General features: G+C 42.5%; 1 protein-coding gene across 3 annotated transcripts in view; it reads left to right on the forward strand.

Moving 5' to 3' along the window:
- The first annotated feature begins 1,793 nt into the window (after nt 1-1,793).
- Nucleotides 1,794-12,175, forward strand: part of syt14a (synaptotagmin XIVa) — a 48,691-nt gene continuing 38,309 nt past the window's right edge. For all 3 annotated transcript variants that reach the window (XM_031579744.1, XM_031579745.1, XM_031579746.1), the window contains exon 1: nt 1,794-2,105. In XM_031579744.1, the coding sequence (XP_031435604.1) occupies nt 2,093-2,105 (13 nt within the window). In that variant the 5' untranslated portion in view covers nt 1,794-2,092. The remainder of the gene's footprint in view (nt 2,106-12,175) is intronic.

Below are 12,175 nucleotides of genomic sequence, written 5' to 3' on the forward strand. Positions count from 1 at the left end.
CACACACACACGTGCACACAAACACACACACATTCGCACCCACACACACACACCCACACACCCACACACACACACACACAAACACACACACACACACACACACACACACGTGCACACAAACACACACACACACACACAAACATGCGCACACAGACCCTCCTGAAAGTCAAGCTCAGATGTGGTTTTACAGCCTTTCAAAGGGTTAAAAAGACGCAGAGCATCACTATGACAACAGCAAGAGGCTTTTGTGAACCGTGAGGATGGGGCTCTCAGTATGCCAAGCCAAAAATAACTCAAATACAAAACAATGGCGAGACTGAGGGAGGGAGGAGAAGAGAAAGAGTGCAATACAATACACACCTCATTACTGAGAATATAAGGCTCTGCTCTCAATTTAAATACTACAGGTAGGTGTCTTTGCAACTGCACTGGGGATCATTATAAGTTCTGCAGTTGTAAGGTGTATTCACTTCACTTAGTGGGTTTAAATCCACACATCTCACTAGGTTGAGACCTTAAAATATTCAAACAAGCCAATAAAATAAAATCCACTAGTATCCCTTCCTAGCTAGGAGCTTCATAGCTTCCTCATTCCCCATTTCAGATGAAAGGTCACATTGTGTGTGACCCCAGTGTCCACCACATAGGCCCACAGGTGTAGGGATATTCTCAGAAATGACAAGGATTCAATACTACTACCTTGGTTAGCTACCATTGTCATGTTTTCAGATTACCAATAAGAGAAAACAAATATTATTGTCATGACTCAGCTAGGCTGATATAGCCTGGAAGACAGAGCACATCTGCTAATTAACAGACAGAGCACACCCATATGGCCGCCGCAAATTGAAGTCTGTGCAACCAAGCTTTGTTGTAAGTAATTTCCTCGTTTTTTCCTCACACCTCATTTCAAGTTGCTAAGAGAATAATGCACAGAACAGTGGATGTTTCTATGGTGATATTGGGTGAAATTTCAAAGCTTTTGAGAGCCAGAACTTGTCTTACCTTTAAAGGCAGAGTTATGGCCCTGGAAAATAATGTTTGGCTCCACTCACAGCTAGACCACAAAAGAACTATTGTTACATTATGGCCTTGTTGTTGAGTATCTTATGTAACAGCCGTGGTGATCAAGGTAATACAGAACTGTCAACCAGATTTGTAGGTACATGTGTGGATTATGTAACTGAAAATGAATGCTAATTTTGATTGATCCATTTTTTTGCCTTGACATCCTTGTCCATCATGTCAAATATGGATGTTCCCTGAAAGCTGAAAGCTTGTGCTCTCTCTAATTACCAGATTATAATAACGCATGGTGCTGTTGCGGAAGGAAAACCACATTAGCGCTGTTGGAGAGGAGGAAACGGAGGGCAGTCTCTTACTGACTTACGCTTGTCATCCGGGGAGCACAAAAGCTTTCCATTTGTGAATGTTTTGGGGTCTAATTTCCATGATGCATTTCCTTGCCCTCATTTGTCTTCATTTCCTACAATTATTGTCAATACTCAGGTTTGAAAACATGAAAATAAGTCTGACGAATAGCCCACTCAGGAGAGGCTACTGCAGAATTGAAAATATCTAGATGGCATTTATCATTAAATCTATTCTTCTGCAATATGCATATACACCAAGGGCCAGAATGACACTAATAGCCTACCTTTTATACACCACACCTTTTAATTTTGCATTAGAAATGCTTTAAGATTTAATATGATAGACTGTAGGCTATGCTGTAATATGAAGTCTCGTTTGAGTTTAAGCGTTGCAGTTGAGAACTATAGGCACACGCTTGAAATATTCCATTTCAGAATGAGGAATAGATCCCAATAACAAATAGAGCCGATTTCATAAATGCGCTATAATTCGCGTTTCAGATTAATCCGATCATCTGAGATACAGCCATGAGACTCGACATTTAGATGTTGTGTAGCCTACACTATAAATGTATCACACAGGAGGTAAGCGAGGTGTTTCATAATAGCCCACTAGAACGTACCACACCGTAATGCACCCTCTCCCCCTCTCGGGCATTCCAACATCCTGTTCCTCCCCGTTTTAACCACTTGCCTTGGTTGAGTCCAAACAGAACATCATGGCGATTGATGGTAAGTAGGCCAATAACGGTCTCCTCTTCTCATAAATAACTTCTGTTTTGTTAACAATATTTTCACTTAAGCTGATGCGAACCAGAAATGTACGCGATGGTGGCTGAGATGCTATTGTTAATGTCGCCGTGCCTTATTGGAGATTTTAAAAGTTTGAGGCGATTGTAATTTCGCAGAGATTGCAGGCGGACGGTATAGTAATCCCGGGTCTGCACAGTTGGAAAGCTGTTGATTTGCCGTGCTTGTGTTCCATAGGCTACATGTGGTACTGAAAGGACAGCTCCTTACATTTTTCGACCGTATTTCTATCATACATGGTAGCATGTCCCAGCTTCTCATCTCTGATTGCGTGTTCAGATTGCGTGTTTATATGGTCACTGCCCTGCCGTTATGGTTAGAAGTGAAAACTGATAGAATAATAATCACTTTTCTCTAAGGGTGGTTTTCTAACTTGTCAACTTCTGTGCATGTGGCAGTAAGACAATTCAGTGTCAATATCAGTTTTACCGTTTTGTAATAACCGTCTACGCCGCGTCGTTAGATTGTTTATGACATTCAAACAGGTTGTATAGATAACGCTCTGATTTCATCCATCAAATATCTTTGTATGAAAATCCATAATGAAGTCTTTGGAGTAATAAGGTTGTGAGGATTACGAAGCTGCTCAATATCTAAAGCAGACATTTTGTACTCTGCATTTAAACAATGGCTGTTAGACTAGTGTTCTTTGCCCCTCGTGTTGCCAATGGAGTATATTGCTCCAGGTCATCATGAATAACATTGGCTATGAAATGTGTACTCCAGCTGAACAGTTACAATTTAGGCTGTCACACACAACCTAAGCATGTGGTGAGTTTTAATATACATTTCTTGCAAGTCTTCAGCACTTGTCCCCCTTATCCTCCTGCGTGTGTTAAAAGACTGTCTAGTATTGCTCTCATAATCTGAAAGCATTTGCAAAATAGCAAAGAAGAGGATTTGTATTTCTCTCTAATAGGCCGTAAATATTTAGCATTTTCCTTCACAGGGTTGCCAGAGCTAACAGTTGAATACATTATCTTAATCAACCTCGAAATACAAGTCAAACTGCACAGTGTGGCTTCTATTAGATGGTCTGAATTAGTTAAATGGAGTGATTGAGAAGCTGGTTGAAGGGGGGAGGGGGGCATAATAATGAAATTGCCATAAGGGCTTTAATGGTCATATCCTGTATAATGCATCATGTTTTGATCTCAATATATTATATAATATATATTATCTCAATTGATATATTAGTAGCAATCGCGTATAGAAGGCACTGGGCACGTGCAGGAGACCTCTGCACTAGGAAAAGGCTTGCTGGAGGCCAATGAATAAGTCATGATACTCCAACAAGAAAACAGCAAAGTTCTCCATCCACGTTAGCCGTGAATTCCATTTGCCTCCTATGCCTGACACGCGGGGCTCGATGAAATATTAATTGCGTCCTGTGTGCTTTAAGGAGATGCAACTGAAATCTTCATCCATGCAAGGAAGAGAGATGTGTTGGAACAGAGTCCCATAGACTGGAAAACTGAAGCACTTTTGGGTGCATTCAATGGGTGCATAGGAAGCAATTTTCTTTCCTTTGAAGAGGGTCATTGTTGTCTAACAGAAATAGAACGTTTCTGTAGTTTACTTGCTCACTTTCTTGCCCTTCATGCTTTTGCAAGATATGTGTTTGATAATGTGTTTGTTTATGTGTTTGCTGTTAATTAATTTTCTGACAAATCTGTGCACTGTGATTGCAAAATGTTTAATGGCTGGTGAGCTGCGGACACGCTACTGTGGAACTGAAAGCTGATACAATTAGCCATAACAGAACTGAAGACATTTTATGTTGGGCTATAGAAAACAGTAGCTGTTGACAGTGACTGTACCCACTGTTAATAATCCCCAGTCTGTTTAAACACTTAGCAGTGTATATTTAATTTGGAATATTAATTACTTCAGTCAGTGTTTAGTTTAGAAACGGCTCCTTCTTTTTGTTTCAGTCTTCTAAATATCCACACTGGTTTTGTTTAACCATCTCAGTTTGCATTCATGAGGCACTGTGGAGAGATCCAGCAAGGTTTTTTGTTTCAACCTGGCAGCAAAATCACCTCATTCAAATAATCATTACTTCTACAGTCCTGGCAGGGTAACCTAATAGGAGAACGTCCACAATGATTGCACCAAAAGAGAAAGTTGACAATATGTCTTAAAGAAAGACTCAATTAAACCCTTAGATTTAAACAAAACTTGAGGACAGCAACATGAACGCTGGGCAGATGGAGAAGAGCAGCCATCTCTTGAAAACTTTTTGTTCCAATTCAAAAATCCACACAGCCCCATTTTTGCACCAAGCTTTCCCTGCGGGCGTAGCGTGCACTGACAGTCTGAAAGAGCATGCCTTATTTATCGGCTTTCCTGTAGCCGGCTTCATCTTTCAGCGTGGCATGCTCTAAAAGGCTGCAGTGCCAACAGCCTTTGCCATATTTTATCATGGAGCTGGTGGCGATGAAGCCGGCAGAAAGCAGGCCCACATAAAAAAGATTCTGGTCTGGGGGATTGCACAGGGTTTGTGGCAGTCAGGCAGTCTCTTGTTGTTCTCTGGTGGACTCAGGTGGGTTTCTGTCATTCAGTCACGCCTTATGAAAGTGCGTCATGAACGGACCTAATTTAGGGATGTGTCATGAACATTCTGTCCTCGGAGCGGAAAAGTGATAAAACATTTGCTGCTATGTTTCACAGTATTTACTGGTTGCTTCTCAGGCTTTTTCCACAACTGCTTTGATTAACGGATAACCAAGCAATGTCCCTGTTGTGTGCTCACTTTCCAAACAGGAAATGAAACGTGCTGTAATTCTCAACTTGTGACTCCCCCGATTGATTTTAGGAGGGTTTTTCCATTGTAACCTTGCCCGGACGAATAATTAGAGTGCTCCACGTTCCGTGAAGGAAATTGATTGTCTTCCATGTGAGGGACCCCTTACTGAACATTGTGGGTGTTTTAATTAAGGGAGTTAGTTGAAACTGTGGTGTCCTTATAGGTGTTTAAGTTAAGCTTTAACTATAGTGTAATGGCAAACTCAGTGCAGTGGAGTTCATGGAGTTCACTGTGAAACCAACGTGACCTGTATCATATGACAGTTACAGTGATTCACCGCAAGACAGTTCCCTGTGCAGTAGAATCGCTGGCTGAGCAGGCTTCTCATTCTCCATCAGAGGTTTTAGACCAAGAGATGCAAGGTGTATTTGAATTTTAGATATTTCGCTATGCATGTTTTTTTTTTTTGGGCCTACATATGAATTTAAAAGATTATAAGCAAGTGTGTGCTCAACAGTGATGAAAAAGATGGAGCTGTCAGGACTGAGGAGTGATGAGGTGTGAGGTCCTCATCTACATGTGGCGGCTTTGAGTCACCATCTCACACTCTCAGCAGTATATGAGCTGGACCCTATTTCATTGGACTGTAGACATTTCAGATTGTTTTGTTTTGCTTCTAAACTAATGTTGCCAGCCTACCATCAAAGTGGCATTACGAGGACATTCATCTCCAATAGCCCGGTGCTTTCTGGCTTTTCTGACAGCATCATTTATAAAACCCTGTCTGCAAGTATGTATGGCATTAATCACACTTATTCCAGTGTAAAAGTATCTAAGTGATTGCATTAGGGTTGGATCCAAAGGCACGCAACTTGGAGGTAACATGGTTCAGATGTTCAGACAGCAGTCTAATCCCTTCTCCTGCCTTTGTTGACAGGGCTAGCGCTAGCTCTTATTTACTCCAGTGGGTAGCTAGCGCCGGCGGCTCCTGGGCTCTGGTCCTCATTGTGTCTCTGGGATGTGGTTGTTAGCCTTGCTCCCTGCCTGCTGGGACAAACAGGCCTGCCTGCGGCCCCGGCCAGCCTCATCACCCTTCACATTAGGTGAGCAAAATGAGGTGAGGCGTGGAGAGCAGCTGTGCGGCGAGAGATACGGGCATCACTGTCAATGGGGAGACTGGGGCCGCACGCATAAATCATGCAGTACCTGTGAGCAAACATGTGTTTAAACTTATGTTCTGATGGGCTCGTGTATAGACACTGTGTGTGTTTGCATGTGTGCTTGTGCATGAATAAGGATCCGTGTGTGTGTGTGTGTGTGTGTGTGTGTGTGTGTGTGTGTGTGTGTGTGTGTGTGTGTGTGTGTGTGTGTGTGTGTGTGTGTGTGAGTGTGTGTGTCAGAGATCCCATCCCTCAGGCCTATGTGTCTAGCCCAGAGGGGAGTGTATTAGCAGGGATTATAGCTAATGAGGGAAACCGGGTGGAGGGTCAGCGGCACCTTTACCTCAGGACTGTTCCGAGGAGACGCAAGAATCAGCACTTTACAGAATCTGTCAGCAGGGGACAAATAGGAATGCACAGAGTTCAGCTACGCAGACATGGAGAGTTATTTGGAAGAAAAAAAACACCCTGTAAAGCACAGAGGTCGTGGAGCTACAACAAGGGAAAGGGAAATGAGAATAATAATATCCATTAGAACACAAGCTTTAGGATTTGCTGGCTTTGTGGCTGGGAGGATTAGACCACGGGGTGAGACGCAGGCCAAGCAAGTGAAAGGAAGAGCAGATCATGCTCAGTGCCAGCGATGCCTCCGTTTTCTTCTCTTCTTTAACACAAATGAGTCATGACTCTGAGCATCTGCAGACATGCCTGTGTCTGTTATATTTGAGCACTCATGCATAGAGTAATCATTTGTGTTATCTGGAAGCACAATACCTGCTAAGGCTATACCTCTTGTTTTGTTCATGAAAAGTACAGCTATCTCCTCATCTGATACACATATGTTATACATGTGATATGTACAAATGTTTGCTGCCCTTACCATTACTCCATTACCATGGAGCTTGTGTGGCTCTCCAGTGGGTTGGAGGATGCTGAGCACCTAGCACTCCCACCACTGCTGTGAACAACTCTCCAAAGAAGGGATGCTTGAAAACAGCCTCCTTGACAGCCCTCTCAGGTGGGAGTTGGTGTGGTTAGGGAGAGCAGAGAGAGAGAGAGAGAGAGAGAGAGGGAGAGAGAGAGAGTGAGAGAGAGTGGAGAGAGAGAGAGAGAGTGAGGAGAGAGAGAGAAAGAGAGAGGGGGGGGGAAGGAGAAGGAGGTAATTGGTGCGCCATGTTGTGGAGGTCTGTGGGGAGTCTGAAAGTGCATGCGTTGCACTCGGAACCCGACTGCAGTAAACAGGGTGGTCAGCCATTTGTGCCAGTGCCATAACTAAGGAGAGAGAGAGAGAGAGAGAGAGAGAGAGAGAGAGAGAGAGAGAGAGAGAGAGGGTGAGAGAGGCATGAAAAGCATGATGGGAGATTTAGTCTCAAAACAGTTCAGCTTCTGTCACTAAAGTCACTAAAGTCACTAAAGGTCGGCATTGCCTTATAAATAACCCAGGCTCCTATTAAACTGCTAACCCTCCATCTGTGTAATACCTATGTAAAGTTCACTGCACCCAAGGTTGGAGAGTGAAAGAAGGGGGAAGGAGAATATAGGACACATTTGTCTCCATGGTCTAAAAGTCTAGCCAGTGTCTCTCAAGACTGCTAATAGTCCTTGTGAAAAAGTTGATCTCCTTGCGTCCTTGTTTACTGCACTGTACTGTTTTCCTCTGTATTTTCCCCAGTGAACAGAAAACAGAAAATAATATAGTCTGGGTTGGGCAAATATTCTTACAAGAAAAAGACAACATGTCACTGAGTAGTATTTTATCTAGCTCACAGTTCGTTCAATGGTGTCCAAGACGATGACATGGATGTAATTATTTCCAGCCTTTATGTGCACGACTACCCCCTTTTCAATTTGATTATGTTCGAGCACTGGGTGGCCAGTCATCAGGTCATTATTGGCTGTGATTACACACAGTGCTAAAAAAAAAAAATCAAAGCTCGTCTCGTAGGTGTCTTTTCTTCTGCGGGGGAGGGTGCTTGTTTTCCACTGAAACTTCTGGAGAGCTCACTGTGCCAGAGTGTCTGGAGCCATATCACCAAATCAGTCCGTATGATTAATTAATGAGTATTGCATGGACTTATGGGGGTGTAAGTGTCGACTAATAGCGCTATTTAATATTGAATAAGGCTCCTAAGAGGAGTGCCTCGCTGTTTCTTTCTGCATTATTCTGCATTTGTGGCAGATGGACATGTTTAAGGTTTCCGGTGATTTACAGCGTTCTGATTTAATTCAATAAGGCTGGCTGTTAATCTTGATGCTCAGTGTGACGCTCTGTGTTCACCTCGCCGTCGTGGTGGCAGGCAGCGCTGCCATTGATTTACGTCGCACAGTCAAAACGTTGCGCTTGAAAGCGAGAAGCTGCGGTGCTCTGGCTCGCCATTCAATATTAACGTCAGGAACAGCAAGGGCAGACAAGGATTACGTTAAACACTGTCTAGAATGTTTAGATCAGGGTGCCCTGTCAGGGTTTGTATTACAGTTTTAGGTTCCAAGGTAACTCTGTGAGTGATTTTCTTCTATCCTAGAAGAGAGGGACATACAGACTAGGAGAAAGGTGTAGATAGGAATGGTATGAGTATAGATTGCTTTGGAGAGGTGTGATGCCATGATTACACAAACATATTTGTCAGTTTTTAACATGCTTCATTTGTTGTTTTGTTTATAATTGACATGTTTTATGTATTTGTTTTGTGAAGCGCCTTTAAATGTTAAGGGCTAATACTGCTGAACAAATAACAGCATTCAGAACTTTCAGTATCACTGTGTTTTTACTTGTTTTAATGAGTACACACACACACACACACACACACACATACACACACACACAGGAAAAGAGAGTTAATCCATTGCATTATCAGTGTCCCTAAGGGTATAGGTCGGAGCCAGTGCAGCTCCCAAGCCCCCCTTAAATGAGACCATGGTGGTAATTTGTCCGATTTTAATATAATATAATAAAAATAAAGTATGGTTGTTAGCAGTTTAGGGGTCTCCTTAAACTTACATTTAATATAATTTGTATATTAATTAATTTGTCACTAAGGTCTTATGCATTATATCGTTAACTTTAATTTCAGCTGTAGGATGGCCAAATTATGTGAAGAAAACTTTAAATATGTATCTGAGATAAACTCTGCTGTATAGTGAGTTCTTAGAGCTTTCATTTTGTCCATAGTAATAGAATATAGATTTGACCTTTCATCTTTTCTCTCAGAATTCTTCACAACTTCTCCTTGTCACATTTCAGGTTGCTCAGGTGGTAAGGTAGCATGCAACACGTTTAGCAAAATTTGATTAATTAGCCCTCACAAAGAATGAATTATTCCTTAATTCAGAGGAAAGCCATAAAGGGCACTTCTGTCATAGTTCTGAAAAGCCTGTGCCATGGCAACACGTTGGCCACGCTACTCTTGAGTGGCATGTTGTCATCCGCACCTTTGTAGCGGAACCGTACAGCATGTCACATATCGTCACCACAGACTAGATAGTGTTCGGATGTTCCGTGTAAAAATCTGTCACCCGTGAAAAATAAGCCCATGTTCTCCTCAGGGAGCAAATGTGCGAGTAAGTTGAATTGAACAGCATCTCCAGAGGCTTTGGCAATCCCAATAGTCAGACCAGAGTGAGGTTTAGCTGGGTCCCACAAATACTGATCCAGTTTTCGAACTTACGAACACAGACACTAAAAAAGACAAGATCTAATTTGTCATTCCACACAGGTTAACAGGTCCAACGATAGAACTGGAGAACAGCAGGAATTTCAATTTGAGATTACCCATAGCAAACAGGCTGCCATCTCTCTTAGTCTGATTTTAGTTTGGTGTTCTTCCATCAGTCTGATTCCACAGTATTGATAATCATGAAAATGAAGAGCATTCTTGGAATATTGCCTGGTAGTTTCAAACTGAATTTGGCTGTCAGCTGAAGTATTTGGATCCAGACGGTTTCACATACCTAGTTAGATATGTGCTATAGCATTACCCACCAGGATAAAATAGTTAGTTTATCTGAGACCTCAAAGGGAGTCCTCCCGTAGTGCTAATTGGGTGTGTGTGAGATTTTAGAGTGCTAACAGTAAGTTAGCTGAGTGTGAGTCGCACTCTTCCTCTTTTTCTTGTCTCTTACAGGCACACACATACTATCACCCTCTGTCACACACACACACACACACACACACCACACACATTCTCTGTCTCTCTCTGTCTCTCTCTCTTTCTCACACACTGTCTCGTTTTGCCTTTCCCCTCAGTCTGTATCACTTTCCCCTCCCGACATGCGGTCGATATCTTTTATTAGGCTTGATTTAACAGTGTGACTCCTCTGCACATCCACTGTCTAACATTCATTTCAGCATATAATATCATCGCAGGCCTCTCTCGTGTTTATTCATTACTTTTCCGTCTCCCCATTTCAAAGTGGTGAATTACAATCTTATTACTGAGCCACAGCAACCAATCAATAGACTGCCGCAGTTAACTGGTGGTGGGGACGTAATCTCATGTATCACAGTTTATTAACCAGAAAAGATGGGATTTTCAGATGTGTTGGCCCTGAGGCAGTAGAATTAACAGCAGCTTGTCGTGGTTGTCTGCAGCTTCCTGAGGTAAAGAGAGTGACAGTATAACTGGGACAGGCTTTCAGTAAGACTTGCTGCTAAGAAGTGTTGTTTTGTGCGAGGTATGCTCGACAAAGAACATTTGCTGGGTTAGGAGGTAACTGAACCTCACTTAAGGCTGCCCAATCAAGACCTTTCTTCTTTCTCTCTCTCTCACACCTTTTTCTTTCTGACGGTCTCTATTGTGGTATATTTACAGTGCTCCAGGCCCCTGAAAACCTGTTGCCTGTTTTTCCTTAGCAGGTAGCCCGGAGATTCCTCTTTGAATCTGGGACAAACCTAAAAATACAAGTGTGGCTGTCTGCTGCAGAGAACAGCAAGTCTGACAGGAAAGCGTCACCCTGGCTTAGTTTGCACTTCCTGCCTCACTCTGACTTCACTGAGACATTTCTCAATCAGACAAAAACTAAAAACAGGCGTGACTTCATCAAGACCTCACCATCAACAACCCAATGCACCTGTAGACTCTTTGGTTTGCTTCCAGAATTGCTCACTCGCTGGTTCTGTTTGTAGGTATCTGAAGGGACTTCAATCTTTTCAGGCAGAGCAATGAGTGTGAGTCTTTGGTTAGTGAAATAGTTCTGTCCATCTTGTGTGTGTGTGTGTGTGTGTGTGTGTGTGTGTGTGTGTGTGTGTGTGTGTGTGTGTGTGTGTGTGTGTGTGTGTGTGTGTGTGTGTGTGTGTGTGTGTGTGTGTGAGTGTCCATGGCCAAGATGATTGAAATGAATGGCTCACAGCACAGGCACAGGTAATGAGGGCAGTGCGCCATGCCAGCTGTTCACCAGCAGAAATAAGGGGTGTGGGGGAACACACAGGGCACAGGAAGGCAGGGTGTTGCATTAGAGGAGAATACATGAATGCTAATTTCTGATAAAAGTGTACTGTAAATACATTTGTAAAATAAATATGTTTTATTAAAAAATACAAACTTTTTGTCAGAGCACAACCTTTTTAGGCATAGGAGTTGTCTGTCATTTTTCAAGTCATTCTGTGACCTTTAAAGCACTTGTTGTTTCTAATCATTGCTGACAAAATTACAATCAGCCTGTAGCTGTAGTGTAGTGTTAGCAGTGTGCAGCTGCTAGAGAGTATAGCGGGAATATTAGCCGTTTTCATGCTCCACCGCCCACTCACAGATGTTCCATTGATTCGGAGCGAAAGTACAACATGAAGAAAACCATTCAGTGCAGCACAGAATCATTTGTGTTTGATAAAATTGGAGCTTTGCTGGTTTTAGCATTTAGCATTAACACACGGCTGTGAGTATTTTCATTGGTATGAATGCACTTCAGAAAGCTTTTGATGTTTTTTATTTTCAGTTTACATTCAAACGATAATTTACTATTTAGACCAAACTACACTGATAATGTACATCTACACCGCAGCACAGCATAGTCCACGCTATCAGGCACCTCTCTATAAACTCAAGGCATCAGTAAATGCACTTTTACTTATATTGAAAGTCCCGGCCATC

This window comes from Clupea harengus, chromosome 14, assembly GCF_900700415.2.
Source record: "Clupea harengus chromosome 14, Ch_v2.0.2, whole genome shotgun sequence".
NCBI lineage: Eukaryota > Metazoa > Chordata > Actinopteri > Clupeiformes > Clupeidae > Clupea > Clupea harengus.